Here is a 21,216-nt window from a genome sequence, read left to right as displayed (position 1 = left end):
CCTTCTGTTAAAAAAATCAACAGCCGATGGAAACGTCTTGGAACTCTCGTCTTGATATAGGACCTGGTGTGTCCTACCACCTTACTAGATTGCCACCGTTTCTCACCCGCAGATCTGTTATTAACCACTTATCTGTCTGAAATGCAGGGTCCATCTTCGCCTCTCCACCAGGCCAGATTTTGATCGCGTGCTTGAAAAGGGTACATTCGGGGGATCTGGGAATCCCCAAAGCCTAGCGTGAAAGAGAAAGACGCCCAAACATTCACTATCTAACCCATAATGCTTTTCTCGCATTCCCGGAAGCAAGGATACAACCCTACAACACATTTTTCTGAGCAGAGGCATTTTGCCTTGAGTCTGATTGGAAGTGACAAAGCGAGGCATCATGGGACTTCGCCCTTCTCCCAGTATGCCTGTGCATCCGGCCTCGCCCCACTCCTGGAGCCACGTCCGGAAAGTAGCAGCCGAGAGAGATGCACGTCAGCAAAGGTATGGCCAATTCCCTGCGTGAGCAGGCGTAGTGGCGCTGGCAGTACCGGAAGAACAGGGGGATGGGGCGACGGTGACGCGAATCTGTCCGCGTTGGAGGGGCAGGGCCGCAGCCAGAGTTGCCGGGGCCGCCGTGTGACGTGGCACAGCCGGAGAATTAAAGTCAGAGCCTGAGCTGCCGCGCCAGTCGCCAAGCCGGTCCTCCACCCGCTAATTCCTGTCCCGAAGCTTCACCCGTCACGCCGGCCAACGAGCGGTCCCTGTCGCCCCCTTTCTGCCTCAGGTCTTTCTTTTCCCTTGCGCTCAGTTTGTTGGGAGTGTGAAAGGAGAAGGCCCAGGGACGCCCCGACCCCTTATTCTGCCCATCGCAAGTGCCACTACCGCCATGGGCCTCACCATCTCTTCTCTGTTCTCCCGCCTCTTCGGCAAGAAGCAGATGCGTATTTTGATGGGTGAGTGAGGGACCGAAGGCCAGACCCCTGTACGGATCGGGAAGGAGGCCGGATCTTGAAGCTTGGGGCCGCCTCGGGGCCTGTTTTTTCCTCCGCCAGCTGTGGTGGGGGAGGGGTGACGGGTCGGGGGTCGGAAAGAATTCTTTTGGGGGAACAATGGCGAAAGGTGAGCGATTACCGCGGATCGGCCGCTAAAGAGGCAGGTTCAGAGCCTCGGGAAACATTTTTCTTATTCTGGACTTGATTTTCCTTGTTCTAATTGAAAACCGGACTAGATTGGGTGGAGATTTGGGGAAAGCGAACGCTGGTAAGGTCCGTTCTGAGAGTGCGATTTTCTTTTCCTCTAACCTGGTTGTGGGCAGCAATTGAGAGGGAGTCTCAGCGTCTCCAGCCTTCCTCCTCCTCCTTTCCTCTTGGTGTACACGGTCTGCGTACACCGTTGGTAGGTGAGCGAGCGGCCACCGACGACTTGGTGCCGCCTGGGGCAGGAAGTGACCAGGGCCAGTGCGATGGCGAGGGGGCACCCTAGGTTTGTGGGGAGTCCGGAATCTTTAGCTCATTTTGCTAAACTTTGCCTCGCGCTGGATTCGGCTTCTTTTTTCCCCCCTTATTAATGAGCTCATTCCATGCAAACCAAGTTTAGCATGTATCTATTTCTTTTGTCTACGTTTAAGAACTCTAAATATATTTGGTTTATTATAAACTAATATCTGTCCAGCTTAAGGTTTAACACAGAAAACTTTGAGAAACTACTTTTAAAACCTGGTAAATTTTTAATACCTTAACCGAACATCATGACGTTTGATTTTAAGATAACCTTATCAAATAGTAACTACAATTTTTTTTTAATTTCTTTTCGAAACTTAAAATTTTAAAAACTACTTTTTCAGAGGCTTTTTTTTTTTTTTTTTTTTTTTTTTGCACAGCTGAGGGAGAAGGGTTGTCACTTGGGTGATGTAAGCAACCCCTCCTTCCTAGTACTGTGAGTAGTTTCTACCTCACAACCGAATAATAGACCTGAATAATGTTAAAAGTAGCCTCTCAAGTGTGAAGCTTGTTGGTTTATTTGTTTTCTAGAGAGTGGCAGTGGGACCTATTTTTCCAGTTCTGCTATTGTGATAAGTTCAATATTTTAAGGTATATGAAGAGTTATTTTACACATTTGGTTCTTGTTTTATTTTCCTCTTAGTTTCTTTACAATCCATAAAACAATTGTTCATGATTCGTTCACAAAGACAAGTTAGTGTTTTTAAGTTTCTCATATTTCCTTTATAAGAGGACAGACTTAGAAGGGCAGGTATATTATTTAAGTTTTAAGTGGCTGAAAATTGGCAGTCAGAAAAAGAATCTGAAGTCAGTGGGAGAACTTTTGGACTATGATAAATAAAATTTCCAGCCTGTTTCTTAGAGGTTTACCTGGACGTAATTGTGTTCCTGAAGATGTAGTACATTGGTTGTTTTACTTAATGTTTATCATAAATCAGTTGCTATTTTTCCTTTCCTTGGTCTTTTGTGATGGTTAAAACTGTCAGAATGGGAAGAAGGGCAGAAATATGCTATAAACAATGTCTTATATTTGCTTTCCCCTCTTTCCCACATAATGATCAGAAGAAAATGGAAGGGGATAAGTATTTAATTTTCTGCAAGTGATAGAAGACAGGATTTGGAATTATTTATTTTATGGTTTGCTATTCTTTTTTCATTAATTTTTCTTTTTTCTTTTTTTTTTTTTTTTTTGGTAATTATAGATGGACAGAATGCCTTTGTTTATTTTTATGTAGTGCTGAGGATTGAACCCAGTGCCTCATGCATGCTAGTCAAGTGCTTGCTGCTGAGCTACAGCCCCAGTCCTATGGTTTGCTTTTCTTCTTTTGCACTTTAGTTTAGGAGTAATCAGTTTTACTTGATTAAAAACACTTTTGTCACAAGGCGAATTTTTATGGTAACTTATTAGAGTAAGTACAAACAGGGATATGTTCTCAAGAACAGGGAAAGGAGGTGGTTTAAAAGTTTGATAAGTCTTAGGTTTTTCTTTGTGGCTTTAAGAGTGACAGCATAAATAGTAGGTCACAAAATGTATTAAAAGCAGTTAGCTAATGTGTCTGTTTTGCCAGGCTACTGTGGAAAAGATGTAAATTTAATTCCTGCCTTTACTGCTGTCCCAAAAGTTCAAGTTATTGAAAAAAATCAGTGTTGGAAGATAAGGCTGGTAGTTAACTGTAATTAGAAATAAAAAGCCAACACTCTCAAATTTAAAGTCTTTTGGACTCTTGAAGGACAGAAACTATGTAGTATTTATAAGGGCTAATTACTCATGTTTTGCTATTAAGTTTAAATTCAAGGGCAGCCAGATATCATCCGAGTTCTTATACAGCTGGAGTTAGAAAGCAGTTAGCCTTACATTAACTTATTTTAAGTAGATATCCATATCTTGGTCTGTGATAAAATGTTAGTTTTAATAAGGGAATCTGTGAATTTTTGTTTATATCTGAATATGCTCATGGGTTCTGCAGAGGATAGTTATTCTCAACCTCTTTTACTTTGAATTTTTGAGTTTTTAACCTGTTGAAAAGGATCGAAAAGTATTGCTTTAAAAGTTTGCTAATACCATTGTAGTCTGTATTGCCTTGAATGTTACTGTGGTTCTTTGGGACCAGAGAGGTTCAAGAGGAAGGATCTTTTATTTGCCAAGTTTAAGAAATATTAGCAATATTTTATGTGGGTCTTCAAACTAAAAGTGTGTTTCATATTTTTCAGCATATTTCGTAAATCCATTTATTATGTAGTTTTTTTGCACTGATTAAAAAATATGTCCTGTTTGTGAAATTTAGACAACATGTGAAAGAATAAAGTAATAATTGCTTGTAATTACTATTTCACTATTATTTGCCTTCTTTACTCTCATGTTTTAAAAGTTCCAAAGTAGCTATATCATTTTTCAGTTCTAAAATTGAGTTGTGATAGTTTTTGTTCTCATTTTTAACTTATCCTTATTGCAAGCATTTTCTCATGTCATTAGTTGAAAACATAATTACTAGCCCTTTAAATTTTTTTTGTAAAGGGGCCTGGGCTGGGGATGTAGCTCAATGGTAGAGTACATGCCTAGCATGCCTGCAGTCCTGGATTTGAGTCCCAGCACTGCAAAATAAAATAAGGCCTTTCTGATTAGTTATGAGAATATAGGAAATTTTCAAAATCTGAAAGGGAAAAAAATCAAGTTTCATGTTACTAGAAGTTGATAGATACAGCCATACCTAGGTACATCTGCATTACAACAAAGTGTGGCTAACACTGACTTTTATGATATGTTTCTAATTAACCTGATAAATCAAGTGCAAATGTTCCTGAACTGTTAAGTAGAAGCAAAACTTACACTCACTGTACTTTTTCATAGCTGGTAGCCTCAGTTTCTGTTTGAATGGTCAAACAGATAATATTAAGGTACATTACATCCTCCAGAAAAATTTAAAGGCAGAATGGCAGTATTTATAAACAATACTTTAGCACTCTGGTGTCAGGATTAGGTTGTTTGTCTTTTTATTTTTTTAAGTTGTAATATTTATGTACCATAAAATTTACGGTTTTTAGTATATTTGTATTTTGTAGCCATCACCACTCTCTAATTCCAGAATATTTTCATCATTCCAAAAAAGAAATCTATACCCTTTAGCAGACATTTCCATTCTCCTCTTCCCATTCTCTGGCAGTCTCTAATCTACTTTATTAATTTATTAAAAAAAAAATTTGGAGGTGGGGGGCTGGAGTTGCGGCTCAGCTGTAGAGTGCTTGCCTAGTGCGTGTGAGGCCCTGGGTTCGATCCTCAGCACCACATTAAAGTAAATTTTAAAAAGGTATTATTGACAACTACAATTAAAAAATAAATATTAAAAAAATTTGTAGTTGTAGATTAATAGAATGCCTTTATTTATTTTTTTATGCAGTTCTGAGGATTGAACTCAGTGCCCCACACATGCTAGGCAAATGCTCTGCCATTGAGCTAAAGTCCAGCCTCTCTAATCTACTTTATTTTTGTGTTTGTCTATTCTGAACATTTTATACCATGGAATCATGTAATATGTAGCCCTTTGTGTGGCTTTTTTCGCTTGGAATGATGTTTTCAAAGTTCTTGTTGTAGCATGTATTTGTACTTCATGCCTTTTTTATTTTATTTATTTTACTTTTTAAATATTTATTTTTTAGTTGTAGTTGGATACAATACCTTTGTTTTATTTATTTATTTTTATGTGGTGCTGAGGATCGAACCCAGGGCCTCACACTTGCTAGGCGAGTGCTCTACCGCTGAGCCACAACCTCAGCCCTTCATGCCTTTTTTAAATGGCCAAATAGTAATTCCATTGTATGACACCTATAACACATTTTGTTTCTCCTTTCATTAGTTGATGTAAATTTGGGCATTTGTACTTACTGGTCTCATAAATAATGGCATTGTGATATTATGAACATATGTGACAAGTTTGTTTTGGTGGGCACATATTTTAATTCTCAGGTAAAAACCTAGGAGTGCAATTTGGGGGTCATATGATAATCGTTTAACATTTTGGGGAACTGACAAATTGTTTTCAAAAGCAGTGTGTCATTCACATTCCCACTAGCAACATTTGAAGGTTCTAATTCTACAGAATACCTAGGGTTTTGAACACCTGCTGTTTTACTTCTGTGATTCTGGGGACATTTCTGAACTTAAGATGCCTAGTCTGAAAAATGGAAGGTTAATTTAAGGATGTAAGTGTCAAAAATATGGACCTGGTACTGTGCTTGGAACACAATAACTCTCAATTTTAAATGATTATTTTAAAATTATGGTGTATTTCAAACTTTTTATGAAAATTTGAAGTGGAAAATGAAATTAAAAGGAAAACAAAATTTGAAAGAGAAAGGAAAACATGAAGGAAAATAATTTTTCCCATCTGGAAAGGGTTTTTTTCTGTACTTTTTTTTTTTCCCTTTCAAAGTTGATATAATTGCATCTGCCTTCTTTTTAAAAATATTTTTATTTAGTTGTAGAAGGACACATTAACTTATTTTGTTTAAAATTTTTATGTGGTGCTGAGGATTGAACCCAGTGCCTCACACATGCGAGGCAAGTGCTCTATCACTGAGCATCACATCCCCAACCCTGCATCGGCCTTCTTTAACTTGAAATATAAGAATTTCTGACTGCTGTAAGTTGGTAGACATACTTTTTAATGATTGGCAAAGGTTACTGAAGTAGTTTTGCTTGGAATATTAACACTTTGATCAAAGTACAGGCCTAGTTAAGAATAAGTAGTGATTCCAGCATATCTTCCAATACATTGACCTGTTTATAATAGTGGAGGGGAGGGAAAACTTACTGAATTGTACAGATTATTCTTCCCTTGGTTATTTGAGAATTGGTTATAGTTTCACTTTGTGGAAAAAATCTATTGCCAAATATTGAAACATAGGGAAATACATATTAAGAAATGACTAAAGTGGGACCAGCGTTGTGGCTCAGTGGTGGAGCGCTTGCCTAGCATGCTTGAGGCACTGGGTTCAGTCCCCAGCACCACATAAAAATAAAACCAAATAAAATAAAGGTGTTGTGTTCATCTACTACTAATATATATATATATATATATATATATATATATATATATATATATATATATATTTTTAAAAAAATAGAAATTTCTAAAGTGGCACAAAATTGTTAGACCAACAAGTTTTTGTGTAAAGAACTATATAATGAGTTTTAAGTTGATGATGGTGTGTTCCTACAATTTGTGCATCTTAAAGCTCACAATAGAAATGCCTTTTTTTTTTTGAGTTGTTGACAGACTTTAATAATTTTATTTACTTATATGCAGTGCTGAGAATTGAATCCAGTGCCTCACACATGCTATGCAAGTGCACTACTGCTGAGCCACAACCCCAGCCTTTAAAAAACAAAACAAATAAAAAACAACTCTTGGTTTGTATTTATACAGCACCATTATTTTGGATACAATTGAGAAGATATCTTTTATGTGGCTATGAGCTATTAAAACTGTAGTTTGGGCTGGGGATGTGGCTCAAGCGGTAGCGCGCTCGCCTGGCATGCATGCGGCCCGGGTTCGATCCTCAGCACCACATACAAACAAAGATGTTGTGTCCGCCGATAACTAAAAAATAAATATTAAAATTCTCTCTCTCTGTCTCTCTAAAACAAAAACAAAACAACAACAAAAAAACTGTAGTTTGGGAGGCGGTTTTGTGGTGCTATAGATCAGACCCGGGGCTTAATGCATGCTGATGTGCTCTGCCACTGATCTATGTCCCCAGCCCTGTTGTCTGGTAGTTTGTTTTGTTTGTTATGCTTCTGGGAACCAAACCCAGGGCTTCTTGAATACTAGGCAAGCTTTCTACCACCTAGCTACAGCCCTAACCCCTTGTAATTTTCATGTAAAAAATAATTTGTGGGTGCTTAAAAGGTCTTTCTGATTGCATTATTTTGTAAATGCTTCCCTGAAAAATAAAAGTTCTTATTGAAGGCTATAAAGCAGTCATCTTCAAAAGGATGCTTCAGGAAATGTAAACAGTTCAACATTTTGATAAAAGAAATTTATTTATTTATTTATTTATTTAATGAAAGCCATACTTGCTAATCAGGTTAAAAAAGACTCTGCAGGCTGCTGTTGTAGTTAAGTGGTAGAGTGTTTGCCTAGCATGTGTGAGGCATGGGTTTGATCCTTGGTGCCACATAAAAAATAAAAAAAGACTTACCGTTATAAAACTTATTAAAAGAATAATTGGAATACTTGTGTCTTTTTTTATAACTTAAAATAATTATTTAATCATGATTCATCTTGGACTTTATGCATTCTTAGTATTTTTTGATTTATATTTTATTGGTGTGATACTGGGAATTAAACCCAGGAGTGCTCTACCATTGAACTGCATCCCCAGTCCTTCTCATTTATTTTAAGACAGGGTCTTGTTAATTTGCTTAGGCAGTTTAAACTGGCAGTCCTCTTGCTCAGCTTCCTCACTTGCTGGAAATGCAAGCATGGGCCACCATGCCTGGCTTTTACATTGTTTTTAAAAGGTGGAATGAGGTCTTGCTGGACCTCCAATGAGGATTGGTCAGTTCTCAGTATATGATTTGAGTGCTTTTGTTTTTCATTTTCCTTTTTCCTAACCAGCATTTCAGTTTCAGTTCTGACTTGGCTTAATTGTGTTTGGATTTTAAGGTGATTTTGTTGTTGTTGTTTTCTTAAAAATATCTTATTCTCTCAAGAGAGATAGCATTGTAGAAAAATTAAAAGATTTGGTTGTTTTACACGCCTTCCTTTTGTGTGTGTTTTCACTGAAGATGTCAGATTTTACAGTAGTGTCTTCTCTTTGCTAATTATTCAAATTGTTTTCTTATTTATTTTTTGTGGTGCTGGGGATTAAACCCATGGCCTTGCACATGGTAGGCACTTTTCTACCATTGAGTTATATCCCATGCTTTCCTGATTTTTTTTTTTTTTTTTAACACAATACCTTTATTTTATTGTTGTATTTTATGTGATGCCGGGGATTGAACCCAGTGCCTCACACATGCTAGGCAAGATCTCTACCACTGAGCCACAACCCTGGCCCCAAAGAGCACTTTATTTTTATTTTTGGTGTGTGTTGGGGATTGAACCAAGGGCCTTGTGCATGCAAGGCAAGCACTCTACCAACTGAGCAATAGTCCTCACCCTCTGCTGATCTTTTTGTTACTGTTTCATATTCAAAAATAAAACTTTGTATAGTAGTTCTTATGCCCAAGAATGAAGGCTTGGGGTGGATGACTCATTGTACTGTATGTGTCATAGAATTTTAGAAAGAATAAACCTGTGATCTAGTATAAAAGGGGGAAAAGGATTTGATTAGAGGGCACAGGTATAAGAAGTCATAGAGGCTAGATCATGAAGGGAAATCTTAAAAGTAGGGTAGAGAATAGGAAGGATTAGGTGGGATAAGTCTGAATTACTATATAGTCTTCATTTTGGACAAACTGATAAAAATTAAACTTACTGCACAGGAATGAAAACAAGATAATTGAGATGATTTCAGTTTTTTTTTTTTTTATATAAAACTTACTGTCATTGCTTTCATGTGCTAAATTATGCTTTGATGTAAATATATAGAATGTGTCCTTGCTGCAATCAGTACTCAGTTGATTTTTAAATAATATATATTTTTAGTTGTAGATGGACAGAATACCTTTATTTTATTTATTTTTTTTTATGTGGTGCCAGGAATCAAACCCAGTGCCTCACACAAGCACTCTACCACAGAGCCACAAACCCGGCCCCTCAATTAATTTTTTAAAAAATATGTCATAAAAATAAATGAGGCTGCTAAAAGTGACGTTCTTAGAAAATTGAGACATTCAGTGAGGTTATTAGATATTGGTCTTTGATTTATGAGGGCTTTTGCAAACAATATAGAATATACAGATTTTGAGAGAGTCATACTTGAAAGGACTTAATTTGTTCTTCCCTATCATTGTAATAAGTTTATCATTTTCCAATGTGGATTTTTTCTCTATAGCAAGTACATCCCTCCCTACTTACACCTTAGCTTCAATTGAATTGTTTTAAGAAGAAAGACTTGATTTATATTGGAGAACCATTTTTACAATACAAATTAAGCCAGACTTTGGTTCTTTTTTTTTTTTTTTTTAAGAGAGAGAATTTTAATATTTATTTTTTAGTTTTTTGGCGGACACAACATCTTTGTTTGTTTTTTGTATGTGGTGCTGAGGATCGAACCCGGGCCGCACGCATGCCAGGCGAGCGCGCTACCGCTTGAGCCACATCCCAAGCCCCAGACTTTGGTTCTTATTTGTGCATATTTGATGTTGAAATGGATGAGGTAGGGGTATATTTAGCCTTTTCTTCATTTATTATTATAAGGAGACCAAGACACTGTTACCTATATTTTCTCCTTAACATCAAGTCATTTTGCTTAAAATATGCTCTATAGATTTTGTTATTATTCTGTGTTCTCTGATTCATCTTCTAATTTGTTTTTGTTTTTTAGTTTTTTTTAGTACCAGGTATTGAACCTTTTATTTTATTTTGAGAACAGGGTCTCATTAAAGTTGCCTAGGGCCTCATTAAGTTGCTGAGGCTGACCTTGAACTTGTGATCCTTCTGCCTCGAACTCCCAAGTTTCAAGGATTACAGGTGTGTGCCTCTAAGAGGGTGGGTGATAGACAGGTTCTGAGATGTGCACCTGTAATCACAGCTCCTTGGGAGGATGAGATTGGAAGATTTTAACTTTGAGGCTGGCCTCAGCGATTTAGTGAGGCCCTGTTTCAAAATAAAAGGGACTGAGAGAGGATGTACTTAGTGGTAAAACACCCCTAGGTTTAATCCCCAGTACCACAAAAAAATAAAATAAAAAATAAAAATCATTTAACCTAGGGCTGAGTATATGGCTCACTGCAGAGTGCTTACCTATCAAGTTTGTGGCAGAACCAAAGATTAGATTCTGAGTCAACCAGGTATTCTTTTCCTTTTGCTACTTTATGCTGTCTTGATAGGTCTAGAAAGAAAAATAGAAAGGCTTCTAGTATATTCCCTTTGGGAATCAGAAGTGAGGTGATTTTTGTTTCTAACTCAGATTTGTGCCGTGAACAGTCAACTTTTACTTTCAAATTAATAAGTCATTATAAAATTATTTCTTTGTATGCTTTTGGTCTAGATTTTAAATCTGTAATGTCTTCTTCTAGTTGGATTGGATGCTGCTGGCAAGACGACCATTCTGTATAAACTGAAGTTAGGGGAGATAGTCACCACCATTCCTACCATTGGTAAGAAAGTTTACTGTTGACTTTAACTTACATCTTAATGGGAAAAAAGGCAGAATCTGTGTTTTTGTTAAAACTTGATGATTTTCTTGATAGGATAACTAAGATATTCCATAGTAAAGGAGTTTATTTTAACAATGCATTATGCACAGCATTTTTGTTTTTCCTTGTAGGTTTTAATGTGGAAACAGTAGAGTATAAGAACATTTGTTTCACAGTATGGGATGTTGGTGGTCAAGATAAAATTAGGCCTCTCTGGAGGCATTACTTCCAGAATACCCAGGTAAGAATGGTATAAAAAAAATTTAAGACCTTTTTTGTAGGTTTCATGTAATGAATTTTACATTAATATCTAGTGTTTACTTGGAGGTTGGTGTGTATCATATGAGTTGACCTTATTACTACTCCCATATTCTTTAGTGGACTTTCATTCATGCTTTTGAAAGCTAAACTACCTGTGGTAAGAGTTAGCTAACCCAGTAAGATTTTGAAAGATGAGGTGGGATGGGTGCAGATGTGGTTTTCAAGAATGAGGTACCAGAAGATCTCAGACTATCTCCCAAATTAACAAATGAATTACAACTTCCACAGAGACCAGTGGAATATGGCCTTGAAATCACCTCTTCAAAACCCCCTGTCCTGCTGATGGGCAGAATCACAGCCTCTGGGACAGGAGTCTCCTGTGTTTCTCCTTTGCTAGCAAAGAAAAAAAGAAAAAAAAAAAAACTTCTTTTCTTTTTCTCAAAAAAAAAAAAAAGCATGAATTAGGTCTCTCATTGTTAGTTTAGAAAGAAAAGTATGTGTAAATTTCTATCGTAGTGGTTTCTAATAAATGTAAGATAATGATAGACCTTCTCAAGTAGCCCAGTGTTTGTTACTTTATTTAAAATTTATCTTAAAATATTTAAGATAAATGTTATGTTGACTTGTAAGATAATTTTATTAGTGTCATGTAGTATATATAATACTGGCATGGAAGAGACTTTAGTGATCCTGTAGATTAGGAGTTCTCAAATTTAGCTGCATATGATAATCACCTAAGGAGCTCTCAAAATCCAGAAGCCTCAATCATATCAAAATACCACTTGAATCAGAATCTCTGAGCAAGTAACTAAGCATCATTAGCATTTCTAAAACATGAATGTGCATATGAATTACCTGGATATTTGTCAAAAATACATATTGGTTAAACAGAGCCAGGCCTGGGGTTCTAGCAAGTTCTCTGGTGATGCTGATTTTGGATCTTACAACAGTCATACTAACACTTTTGGGCTGTAAGTAAGGCTCTCTTCCTTGTCCTCTACTCATTAGATAAATGTCAGTAGCAGCTGTCTCACTGAATTTTGACAATCCAAAATTTGGAAAATAGTCCCTGGGAGCAAAATTGCTTCTCAGTGAGAACCACCGTTGTAGTTTAAATCTCATGAGGAAATTAAAACTTGAAATGACTTCAAGATTGGAGAGTTCTTTGCTTAATCTAGTCCCGATTCTGCTGTCTTTTCTACTCATTAGTTTTTATTTATTACTGAAGTTGATAATTTTAAAAAATTAAAGTGTGATGGGGCTGGGATTGTGGCTCAGTGGTAGAGCACTCCCCTAGCATGGGCGGGACCCAGGTTCGATCCTCAGCACCACATAAAAATAAAGGCATTGTGTTGTGTCCATTTACACCTAAGAAATAAATATTAAAAAAAATTAAAGTGTGATATTAAAAGTACTGATATGTTTTAAATTTGTAACGTTAGACTTGCTCTCCAACATTTAAAATATTGCATGCAAATGAGATATAATGCCACCAGAGGGCAGTGAATATCCCAGGTGAGAGGTTGGAACAAACCTAGTATAAGTAGTAGGTCAAAATAAGAAAATGGGATACTTTCTTATTTAAAAACAAGAATGTGTATGTCATTAAAATAGCTTTGCTTATCAAAGTTGCCATACTTTAAAAAACTTTATTTAGCATAATAAATTCCCATTATTACAATTTTAGTTGTTGGATATAGTCAATATTGTTTAACCGATAGTCATGTTTAGTGAACCCCAATCCCCTGAATTATTTAAAAATGAGTCTTAGCGTTTCATTTAGGGAGTTTTTGTTTTTGTTTTGGGAGTTTGTTTTTGTACTGAGATTGAAGCCAGGGGTGCTTTATAACTGGGTTACATTCCCAGCCCTTTTTTAAAAAATTTGAGATAGGGTCTCTGGATAAATTGCCCAGGTTGCCCTTGAACTTATGATGATCTTGCCTCTGCCTCCCAAGTTGTTTGGATTACAGGTGCCACCACTGGGCCTGGCTAGGGAGCATATTTTTGAAGTAAAGTTAAGCATCATGTAAAACCTTATAATTCTTGATCCACCAGTAACCATGGTTTTATCTCTGGATTTACTTACAACACTTTGTAAGAATTTTTGAGTTTTAAATTTTAGATTAGCTCCATTCCTGGCCTTCACGCCACCCTAGAATTAAAATCCCAAGTATTTCTTCCTAGGGAATTCATATCTGCTGGAGAAAGTCTTAGGTGTCACCTGATGTAATCACAGTTAAGCTCTTAGCTTGCATTTCTAGCATTCCTGATCAGTTTTTCTCAGTGGTAGTGCACTTGCCTGGCATGTGTGAGGCGCTGGCATGTGTGAGTACCACATATAAATACATAAATAAAATAAAGGTCTATTAACAACTAAAAAAATATTTAAGTAAAAAGAGGGCTGGGTTGTGGCGCAGTAGTGTAGAGTGCTTGCGTAGCATGTGTGAGGCACTGGATTTGATCTTTAGCACCACAAAACAAATAAATAAATAAAGGTATTGTGTCCATCTACAACTAAAAAAATAAGGAGAAAGAAAAAAGAAAAGTAAAAAGGGCTGGAGTGTAGCTTAATGGTAGAGCCCCCTAGGTTCAATCCCCCATTACAAAAAAAAAAAAACCATAAATAAAATACTTTAGAAGGTAGGGTTGTAGGAAGAAAAATATTAAAAGCAGTGAATCACATTAGCAAAATACCAATAGATTTTACCAAAGCTATTAAATTAATCTGTCCCTGCTTTTCTGGCTGAGAATTTCATACTTTCCCATATGAAAGTTGTTTTAATGTTTTGAGGTACTGGATTAAACCCAGAGCTGCTTTATCACTGTGCCACATCCCCAGCCCTTTGTATTTTTTATTTTGAGACAGGATCTTGCTAAGTTATTTAGGGCCTTTCTAAATTGCTGAGGCTAGCCTCAAACTTACAATCCTCTGCTTCAGCCTATCAAGTTGTTGGGATTACACCATGACTGGCTTCCATTTGAAATTTTTTCAAAAAGTCTTAATTCAAATTATTGCCTCCAAATGGTATCTCTTTTGTAGTACAGAATTATTATATTTGTAAATATCTTTAAAGACTGTCACTACTGAGACCCTGCTTCAAAATAAAAACAGCTTGTGATGTAGCTTGGTGGTAGATCACCCTGAGGTACTGCTGAAAAAAAAAAAAACATCACTACCTTCCTTTTTTGTTAAGAATTTCTTATTTGCACAGGGCACAGTTGTGCACCCCTGTAATCCCAGTGGCTCCAAAGGCTGAAACAGGAGGACTGAAATTTTAAAGCCAGCCTCAGCAATTGAGCGAGGCCCTAAGCAACTTAGTGAGATCTTGTCTGTCAGTAAAATGTTTTTAAAAGGCTGGATATGTGGCTTATGGTTAAGTACCCTTGGGTTCAATACCCAGACCAAAAAAAAAAAAAAAATTCAGTTTGATCAAGTGAACCTTGAAATTTTCATGTTTTTGTTTTTTTTGTTCCCAGATTAAACTTGATGATGAGATAGTTTTAAAGATTTTATGGGGCCGGGGATGTGGCTCAAGTGGTAGCATACATGCGGCCCGGGTTCGATCCTCAGCACCACATACATACAAACAAAGATGTTGTGTCCGCTGAAAAACTAAAAAATAAATAAATAAATATTGAAAATTCTCTCTCTCTCTTTAAAAAAAAAAAAAAAAATTATTTTTCCCCTTTGGCAGTACTGAGGATAGAACCTAGGGCCTATGTGTGCAAGGCAAATACTTTACCACAATCCTTGTGTTATATTTTGTTTGAGTCTTCTCATGATAGAGTTGGCAGGCAACATTCTGGAATAAGGCTCTTTTTTTCTTTCCACGTTGAAGCATATGCAAACTATTTTAGGGCATGCTCTCCCTTCACTCCTGCCACTTTTTTTTTTTTTCTTTTTTGTAGCATGCTTTTTTGGGAATAAGCCTGTTCTTAGTAAATTCATGATTCTTTGGGATCATTAGTTTATTCTTTTTCCTTTTGTCTTCACGTTGTGTTTATTTTGCTCTTTACTTACTTGTGCTTATATATGCTAGGGAAGAAAAAAGGGTTGAAAAGTATTTTAAGCATAGTTGAGAAAAGTCGTCATTGGTTAAGATTAAGATTTTTCTTTTAGATTTGAAATTACATAAGTTAAAATCACAAATAATGCTTATTAGTTTTTAGTATTAAAACCCTGAGGTGGGCTGGGGATGTGGCTCAAGCGGTAGCGCACTCGCCTGGCATGTGTGCGGCCCGGGTTAGATCCTCAGCACCACATACAAACAAAGATGTTGTGTCTGCCGAGAACTAAAAAATAAAAAAATATTAAAAAAAAAAAAATAAAACCCTGAGGTGTTTTTTTTTGTTGTTGTTACATTTCAGTAAGGGAACATTTTCTTCCAGTGTCTAACCTTGATAACATTTTGCTAGTTATGTTTCATATTTACTCTGTGCCTTAAGTTTTATTTTATAATTTATTGAAATAATTTTTTTTCCTAGGGTCTTATTTTTGTGGTAGATAGCAATGATCGTGAAAGAATTCAGGAAGGAGCCCAAGTACTGCAGAAAATGGTAAGGATATATTTTAAATTTTATCATTTCCAAGGTTTGTTTTTCTGGGCGATTGTGGTGGTGTTAGTGGTTGGTATATATTTTTAAGAGGTAAAAAGTAACTTGAGAAACTATATTATTCTCAGATTCTTAAGGATGCACAAGAAAAAATCTCCTATAAAACTATTTATTTATTTATTTAATTCGGTTCCAGCGATTATACATTGCAAGTATGTGTTCTGTCACTGGACTTGCATCCATGACCCCCTATGGAGCTTATTTATTTATTCATTTATGTTTTTGGTACTGGGGATTCCACTGAGCTTATATCCCTAGTCCTTTATATTTTTTATATTGAGACAGGGTCTCGATGAGTTGCTGAGGTTGGCTTTGAATTTGTAATCCTCCTGCTTCTGCTTTCTGAGTTACTGGGATTACAGTATTATGCCACTGTGCGAGTCCCTGTAGAGCTTTTTTTAAAAAACAGAAGAAAAGCTCCTTCGGTAAGTTGAAAAAGATGCATGGAGCTTAGTGATAGTATACTTGCCTGGTATGTTCAAAGCCCCTAGGTTCATTTTCTCATATCACCAAAAAAAAAACAACAAAAAAAGGGAAAGAAAAACTGCCCAGAATGCTCTGATTGATTTCAATGCCTGTTTCTGGTTAAGGATATTTGATTTAGTCCAGTTCTTTATTTTACAAATATAAAGTCTGCAGTTTTTCAGTTTTAACCTGAGATTTCTGGTTTGAATCCCTTCTTCTCAAGGTCATCAGGTTCAGTTTTCTTTTTTTTTCCATTTTTTACAGTACTGAGGATCAAACTCAGGGGCACTCTACCACTGAGCTATATTCCCAGCCTTTTTATTTAATGTTGAGACAGGATCTCACTAAGTTGCCCCTGGGCTGGCATTGAACTTGAAATTCTCCTGCTTCAGCTTCCCCAGTTCTTGGAATTATAGGAATGTGCTACCACACTGGACTCAGGTTCAGTTTTTTCTGTGCTGTGCCTATTATTCAGAAATATTTTATAATAGCAGCTATGATAAAGAATTCCATTAGAAAGAGGGGATTTGGTTGACAGTGGCATTTCTGCCTTGCCATGTATCTGATTAATGTTCTCATGTATTTATGATTATTAAAAATCTGGAAGAGAGAAAAATTGTCGAGGAACCTTGTTATGGTTTCAGATGTATGGCCATGAAATATTGACTGAAATGAAATTGTAATTATCATTCATTGCTCCTGTGAGTGGAATAGTTTATAAAAAAAATTTTTCTGTTATTTGTATAACTAAGTCACTGATGGCTTTTTGCCTGTTAAGTCAAATTTCACCTACTCTTTGTTGCAAACAGCTAAATTGAAATATAATTCACAAACCATAAAAATGGGCAGCTAAGTCTGGATGCAGTGGTACACGTCTATAACCCCAGTGGCTCCGGAGGCTGAGGCAGGAGGATCATGAATTCAAAGCCAGTTTCAGCAATTTAGTGAGGTCCTAAGCAACTCAATGAGATCCTGTCTTTAAATAAAGTATAAAAAAGGGCTGGGGACATGAATCAGTAGTTAATACCCCTGGGTTGGGTTAAATCCCCAACACCAATAAGTAAAGATAAAATAAAATGTGCAAGTCAAGGCTGGGATGTAGCTCAGTGGTATAGCATTCAGTATATTCAAGGCTCTGGGTTGGATCTCTTGTACCCTAAAAAAGGTATACGTCAGTGGTCTTTAGTATACAGAGTTTTATAAACATCACCACAATCTAATATTAGAAAATTTCCATCATTCCAAAAAGAAATCCTGGAACCATTAGCAGTCACTCCCCATTACTTCCCTTTCCTACCCACATCCCTGGCCTCTGACAACCAATAATCTAGTATTCGTTTCTTTGTAATTATTTATTCTTTATGTTCCTATAAATGGAAATATTAATATGTGATCTTTTGTGTCTAACTTGTTTCACCTAGAATGATTTTTCAAGGGTCATCCATGTTGTGTTATACAATACTTAATCCTACTAGCTTTATGCTTGGTACTCTTCTTGCACCTTTTATGATACTACTAATATCTTAGTAATTTTATTTTCTCAGTGTTGTGAGACCCCATTGTCTGGAAAGGATAAAAATCCAAAAGGATCACCATCTAAATACTTTTGCTACTAAGTACTGTAAGATCATGCCTTAAACACTATATTCCCTTATATATTTCTTGTCCTTGGCAGTCTTCATTCTCTGTGGAAATTCATGAAAGTGATTTGCCTTGATGGGGTATAGGATGATTGGCTTAAAAAACATTTTTGCTTTACTTCAAGGCATATGATTATTTACTCTGGATTTAAAAACTGAAAGATATGAGATTTAAGTTGTAAGAGTACCTGAAGTTTACGTAGAGAAATTTGGTTGTTGTTTAACACTATTTAATGTTGAAAAAAAATATATATATATAGGAAGACATTGTTTTGGACAGTTAGTTACAATAATTGGACCCAGTTTTGTAGTTGTTAATGGTCTACTTTTTATTTCTAGCTTGAGGAAGATGAGCTGCAAGATGCAGTGCTGCTGCTTTTTGCAAACAAACAGGATTTGCCAAATGCTATGGCTATCAGCGAAATGACAGATAAATTAGGCCTTCAGTCTCTCCGTAACAGAACAGTAAGTATTTGAAGGTTAATATACTGACCTCCTGACTTCTAGAGTTACTATTTCAGCTAATACTCAATTTAAAAGTTGATAGTTATCCTCTGTGAAGGCAATGAGCACATCATTTATAAAAATTATGGTAACATAAGCCAGGCTGGTTCATGCCTATAATCCCAGCTACTGGGGAGGCTGATGCAGGAGAAATTTCAAGTTTGAGGCCAGTCTCAACAACTTAGTGAGACTGTGTCTCAAAAATAAATAAGTAAAAAGAGCTGGGGATGTTAGCTCAGTAGTAGAATGCTTGCCTAATGTGTGAGGCCCTGGGTTCAAACCCTAATACAATATGGTAATTTTTGATTATACAAAAGTCAGCCCTTTCAGTTGAGTAGTTTGTTAGTTACTGTTTCCTCATGAATATTCTCTTCAGTTTAAATGGTGGAAAGTTTACTAAATTTAATGACTAGGTAGATGTAGCTTTAAATATAAGGGGGGTTTGTGAGAAGCAAGAGGTGTGAGAAAACTCCTAATCTTAAAGCATAGATAATTTTGAGTAATCTTTATAGTTAGAAAATCTTTAGATAGCAAATTAATTATGTTTGAGAAGAAGTCATTTAATACATTTCCTCATATTTTCCATTGTTTTTGCATATTTTCGTTTTCTTTTTTCCATATAGTTAACAGTGACTGCTGACTTAGTAGTAACCTTGGACATTTGAAGGGGGAATACTTAGTATTTTGATTAAGAAAGTTTAAACACTGCTTATACACAATCTTGTTAATCAGTATTTTCTTGTCCTTTCTTCACAGTGGTATGTTCAAGCCACTTGTGCTACACAAGGAACTGGTCTGTATGAGGGACTTGATTGGCTGTCAAACGAGCTTTCAAAACGTTAAATAAAACTGGATATCTAACCAAGGACACATTTTGATAGAATTGGTCTAGGCTTGTTACAACAAAATTAGTTTGCATCTTGGTTATTAAACTGTATCTGGGACTGGTTTGGGCAGAATATTACAGCGTTTAAACTTATTTTGTTGCCAATTATTGTTTACCAAGTATAATGTTGCTCTTTAGCAATATGCTTGGTTTTGAAGAAATTCTTGGGGAAAAAGTATCCTTTTAATTTTGACTTCCTTTAAACCTAAATGCCTGGACATAGCTATTGTGACACCTTTAAATAAATCAGTTTTGAATGTTTTTTGAGCCCACAACAAATAATGTTTTAAAGTTATCCCCTTGCTACTTTACTGATACCTGTATCATTCCTGGGACAGTCTGCTGATTTGAACATGTAGCATTCCATTTGTATTTATTTCTATCCCTTGCCAAAAGGATTTTCTAATACTTCTTGTACCAGCCAGGGAAATGCTCCAAAACACTATTCAGCTATCTTGCACTGAGGAACTTAATATTTTTTCCCTATTATTGACTTCCTGGCTTCCGTCAGCCAAACTTAACCTTGGTGTGGTTTGGATTTGATAGCTAATTCTGTGCTGGTTGCAAAGAGTTCATATTGAGATGGCTTTTAATACTCAGCAGATTGTCTTTCTTTATATTATTATCTTCTTTATGTTGCATGTTGCTTTTGGTATCAGCCTGACTCTTTGCCCAGTATATGATAGTTCTGCTGGTGTTTTGTTTATTGATGAACATATCTTCATTAAGAGTTTTTTTGAAAACTCAGCAAACACAATAAGTTTTCTTCATAACCCATTTGAAATTATTCCTAATAAAATGATAAAATATATAACTGTGTGTTCTTCATGACTCTTTGTGTTTGAAATAAATTTTCCTGTATAGCAAAGTTGATTTGCATATTTTATAAACTGTGGCAAATAATATAAATCCCAGTGGGTTTATTAATTATTTAAGTTAGAACTAAATTTATCATGGGTTATTATTACCATGGAGTGGGCTGCAATATCAAAACTTTAGTTTTCAGCCAGACATAGCTGTGTGTACCTGTAATTCTCAGCAACTCAGGAAGTGAGGTAGGAGGATCACAAGTTTGAGGCCAGCCTCAGCACCTTAACAAGGCACTAAGCAACTTATTTAAATCCTGTCTCAAATTAAGAAATGAAAAGGGTTGGGGATGAAAATCATTCTGGGGTAAATCCCCAGTACCCAAAACAAACAAAAAAACCCAGAAAAATTTAGGCTTATAAAATTCCATTTGAAGCAGTAAATTTCAAAAGTTGCATCAAGAGCAAACAAATGGACTGCTCCAAAAGCATGTGTGATGTTTATTTTACAGCTAACACTAGTTGAAAAAGTTTTTTCCTCAAGTGCTGTTTGCATGGCAGAATACATAGACTTAGGTGATGCCACTGCACTACAAAGAAGAGCAAAGTTTACAATCACTTCTCTTTTTGATTTTACAAATTTTAAACTTCAACTGAGAACTGTATGTGACTCATTCTTTAGTTACTAAGGCAATAAAATTATACCCTATTAACTATATCTACTAAGTTATTAAGGACTAGAACTTGTTAGCTTTGAGTGACTTAAAGATTTTTGTCTGTATTCTAATATTTTATGTATTATAAATCTTGCTTTTTTATGGTGTTTTATTTTATTATACTTACTGAGGATCAAACCCAGGGCCTTGAACATGCTAAGCAAGTACTCTACCACAGTGTTACTTTTTTAATGGTTCTTAATGGCCTGAATAGATTCAGACATATTTATGGATCAAAAAGTTATTTCTAAAACCAGGTATACGCTTTAAAAATTGTATACTTTTGAATTAAAAAAAACCCATGGATTGAATGTAAGGAAAATGTACGTAAGCAGTTTATGATCATTTAAAAGAGGTTCTGGGATATAGAATATGTTTAACTAGTTTGTGTCACTTGATGATTACAACTTTCCTAGACTACTGGATGAATTCTCTCTTCTTTGCAAATAAGGGAGTTCTCATGTATATGGGATATGAAGTAGAAGATACAAAACTTCAGTAAGTTCAAAGTTCAGATCATTAATTTTAAAAAG

General features: G+C 36.0%; 1 protein-coding gene across 2 annotated transcripts; it reads left to right on the top strand.

Annotated features, from left to right (window-relative positions):
* The first annotated feature begins 514 nt into the window (after nt 1-514).
* Arf4 (ARF GTPase 4) lies at nt 515-19,423 on the top strand. 2 transcript variants are annotated; one of them, XM_027921558.2, is made up of 6 exons: nt 529-941; nt 10,672-10,752; nt 10,923-11,032; nt 15,538-15,609; nt 18,111-18,236; nt 19,032-19,423. In XM_027921558.2, the coding sequence occupies exons 1-6, from the start codon at nt 875-877 to the stop codon at nt 19,116-19,118; spliced, it is 543 nt and encodes a 180-aa protein (XP_027777359.1). In that variant the 5' UTR covers nt 529-874; the 3' UTR covers nt 19,119-19,423. The 2 variants fall into 2 exon arrangements, with proteins under 2 accessions (XP_071474982.1, XP_027777359.1); XM_071618881.1 differs by lacking the exons at nt 15,538-15,609; nt 18,111-18,236; nt 19,032-19,423 and adding an exon at nt 11,341-11,532 and having other exon boundaries at nt 515-941.
* The last annotated feature ends 1,793 nt before the right edge of the window (nt 19,424-21,216 follow it).

Source organism: Marmota flaviventris, chromosome 1 (genome assembly GCF_047511675.1).
Source record: "Marmota flaviventris isolate mMarFla1 chromosome 1, mMarFla1.hap1, whole genome shotgun sequence".
Lineage (NCBI taxonomy): Eukaryota > Metazoa > Chordata > Mammalia > Rodentia > Sciuridae > Marmota > Marmota flaviventris.
This window is presented reverse-complemented; position numbering and strand designations above follow the sequence as displayed.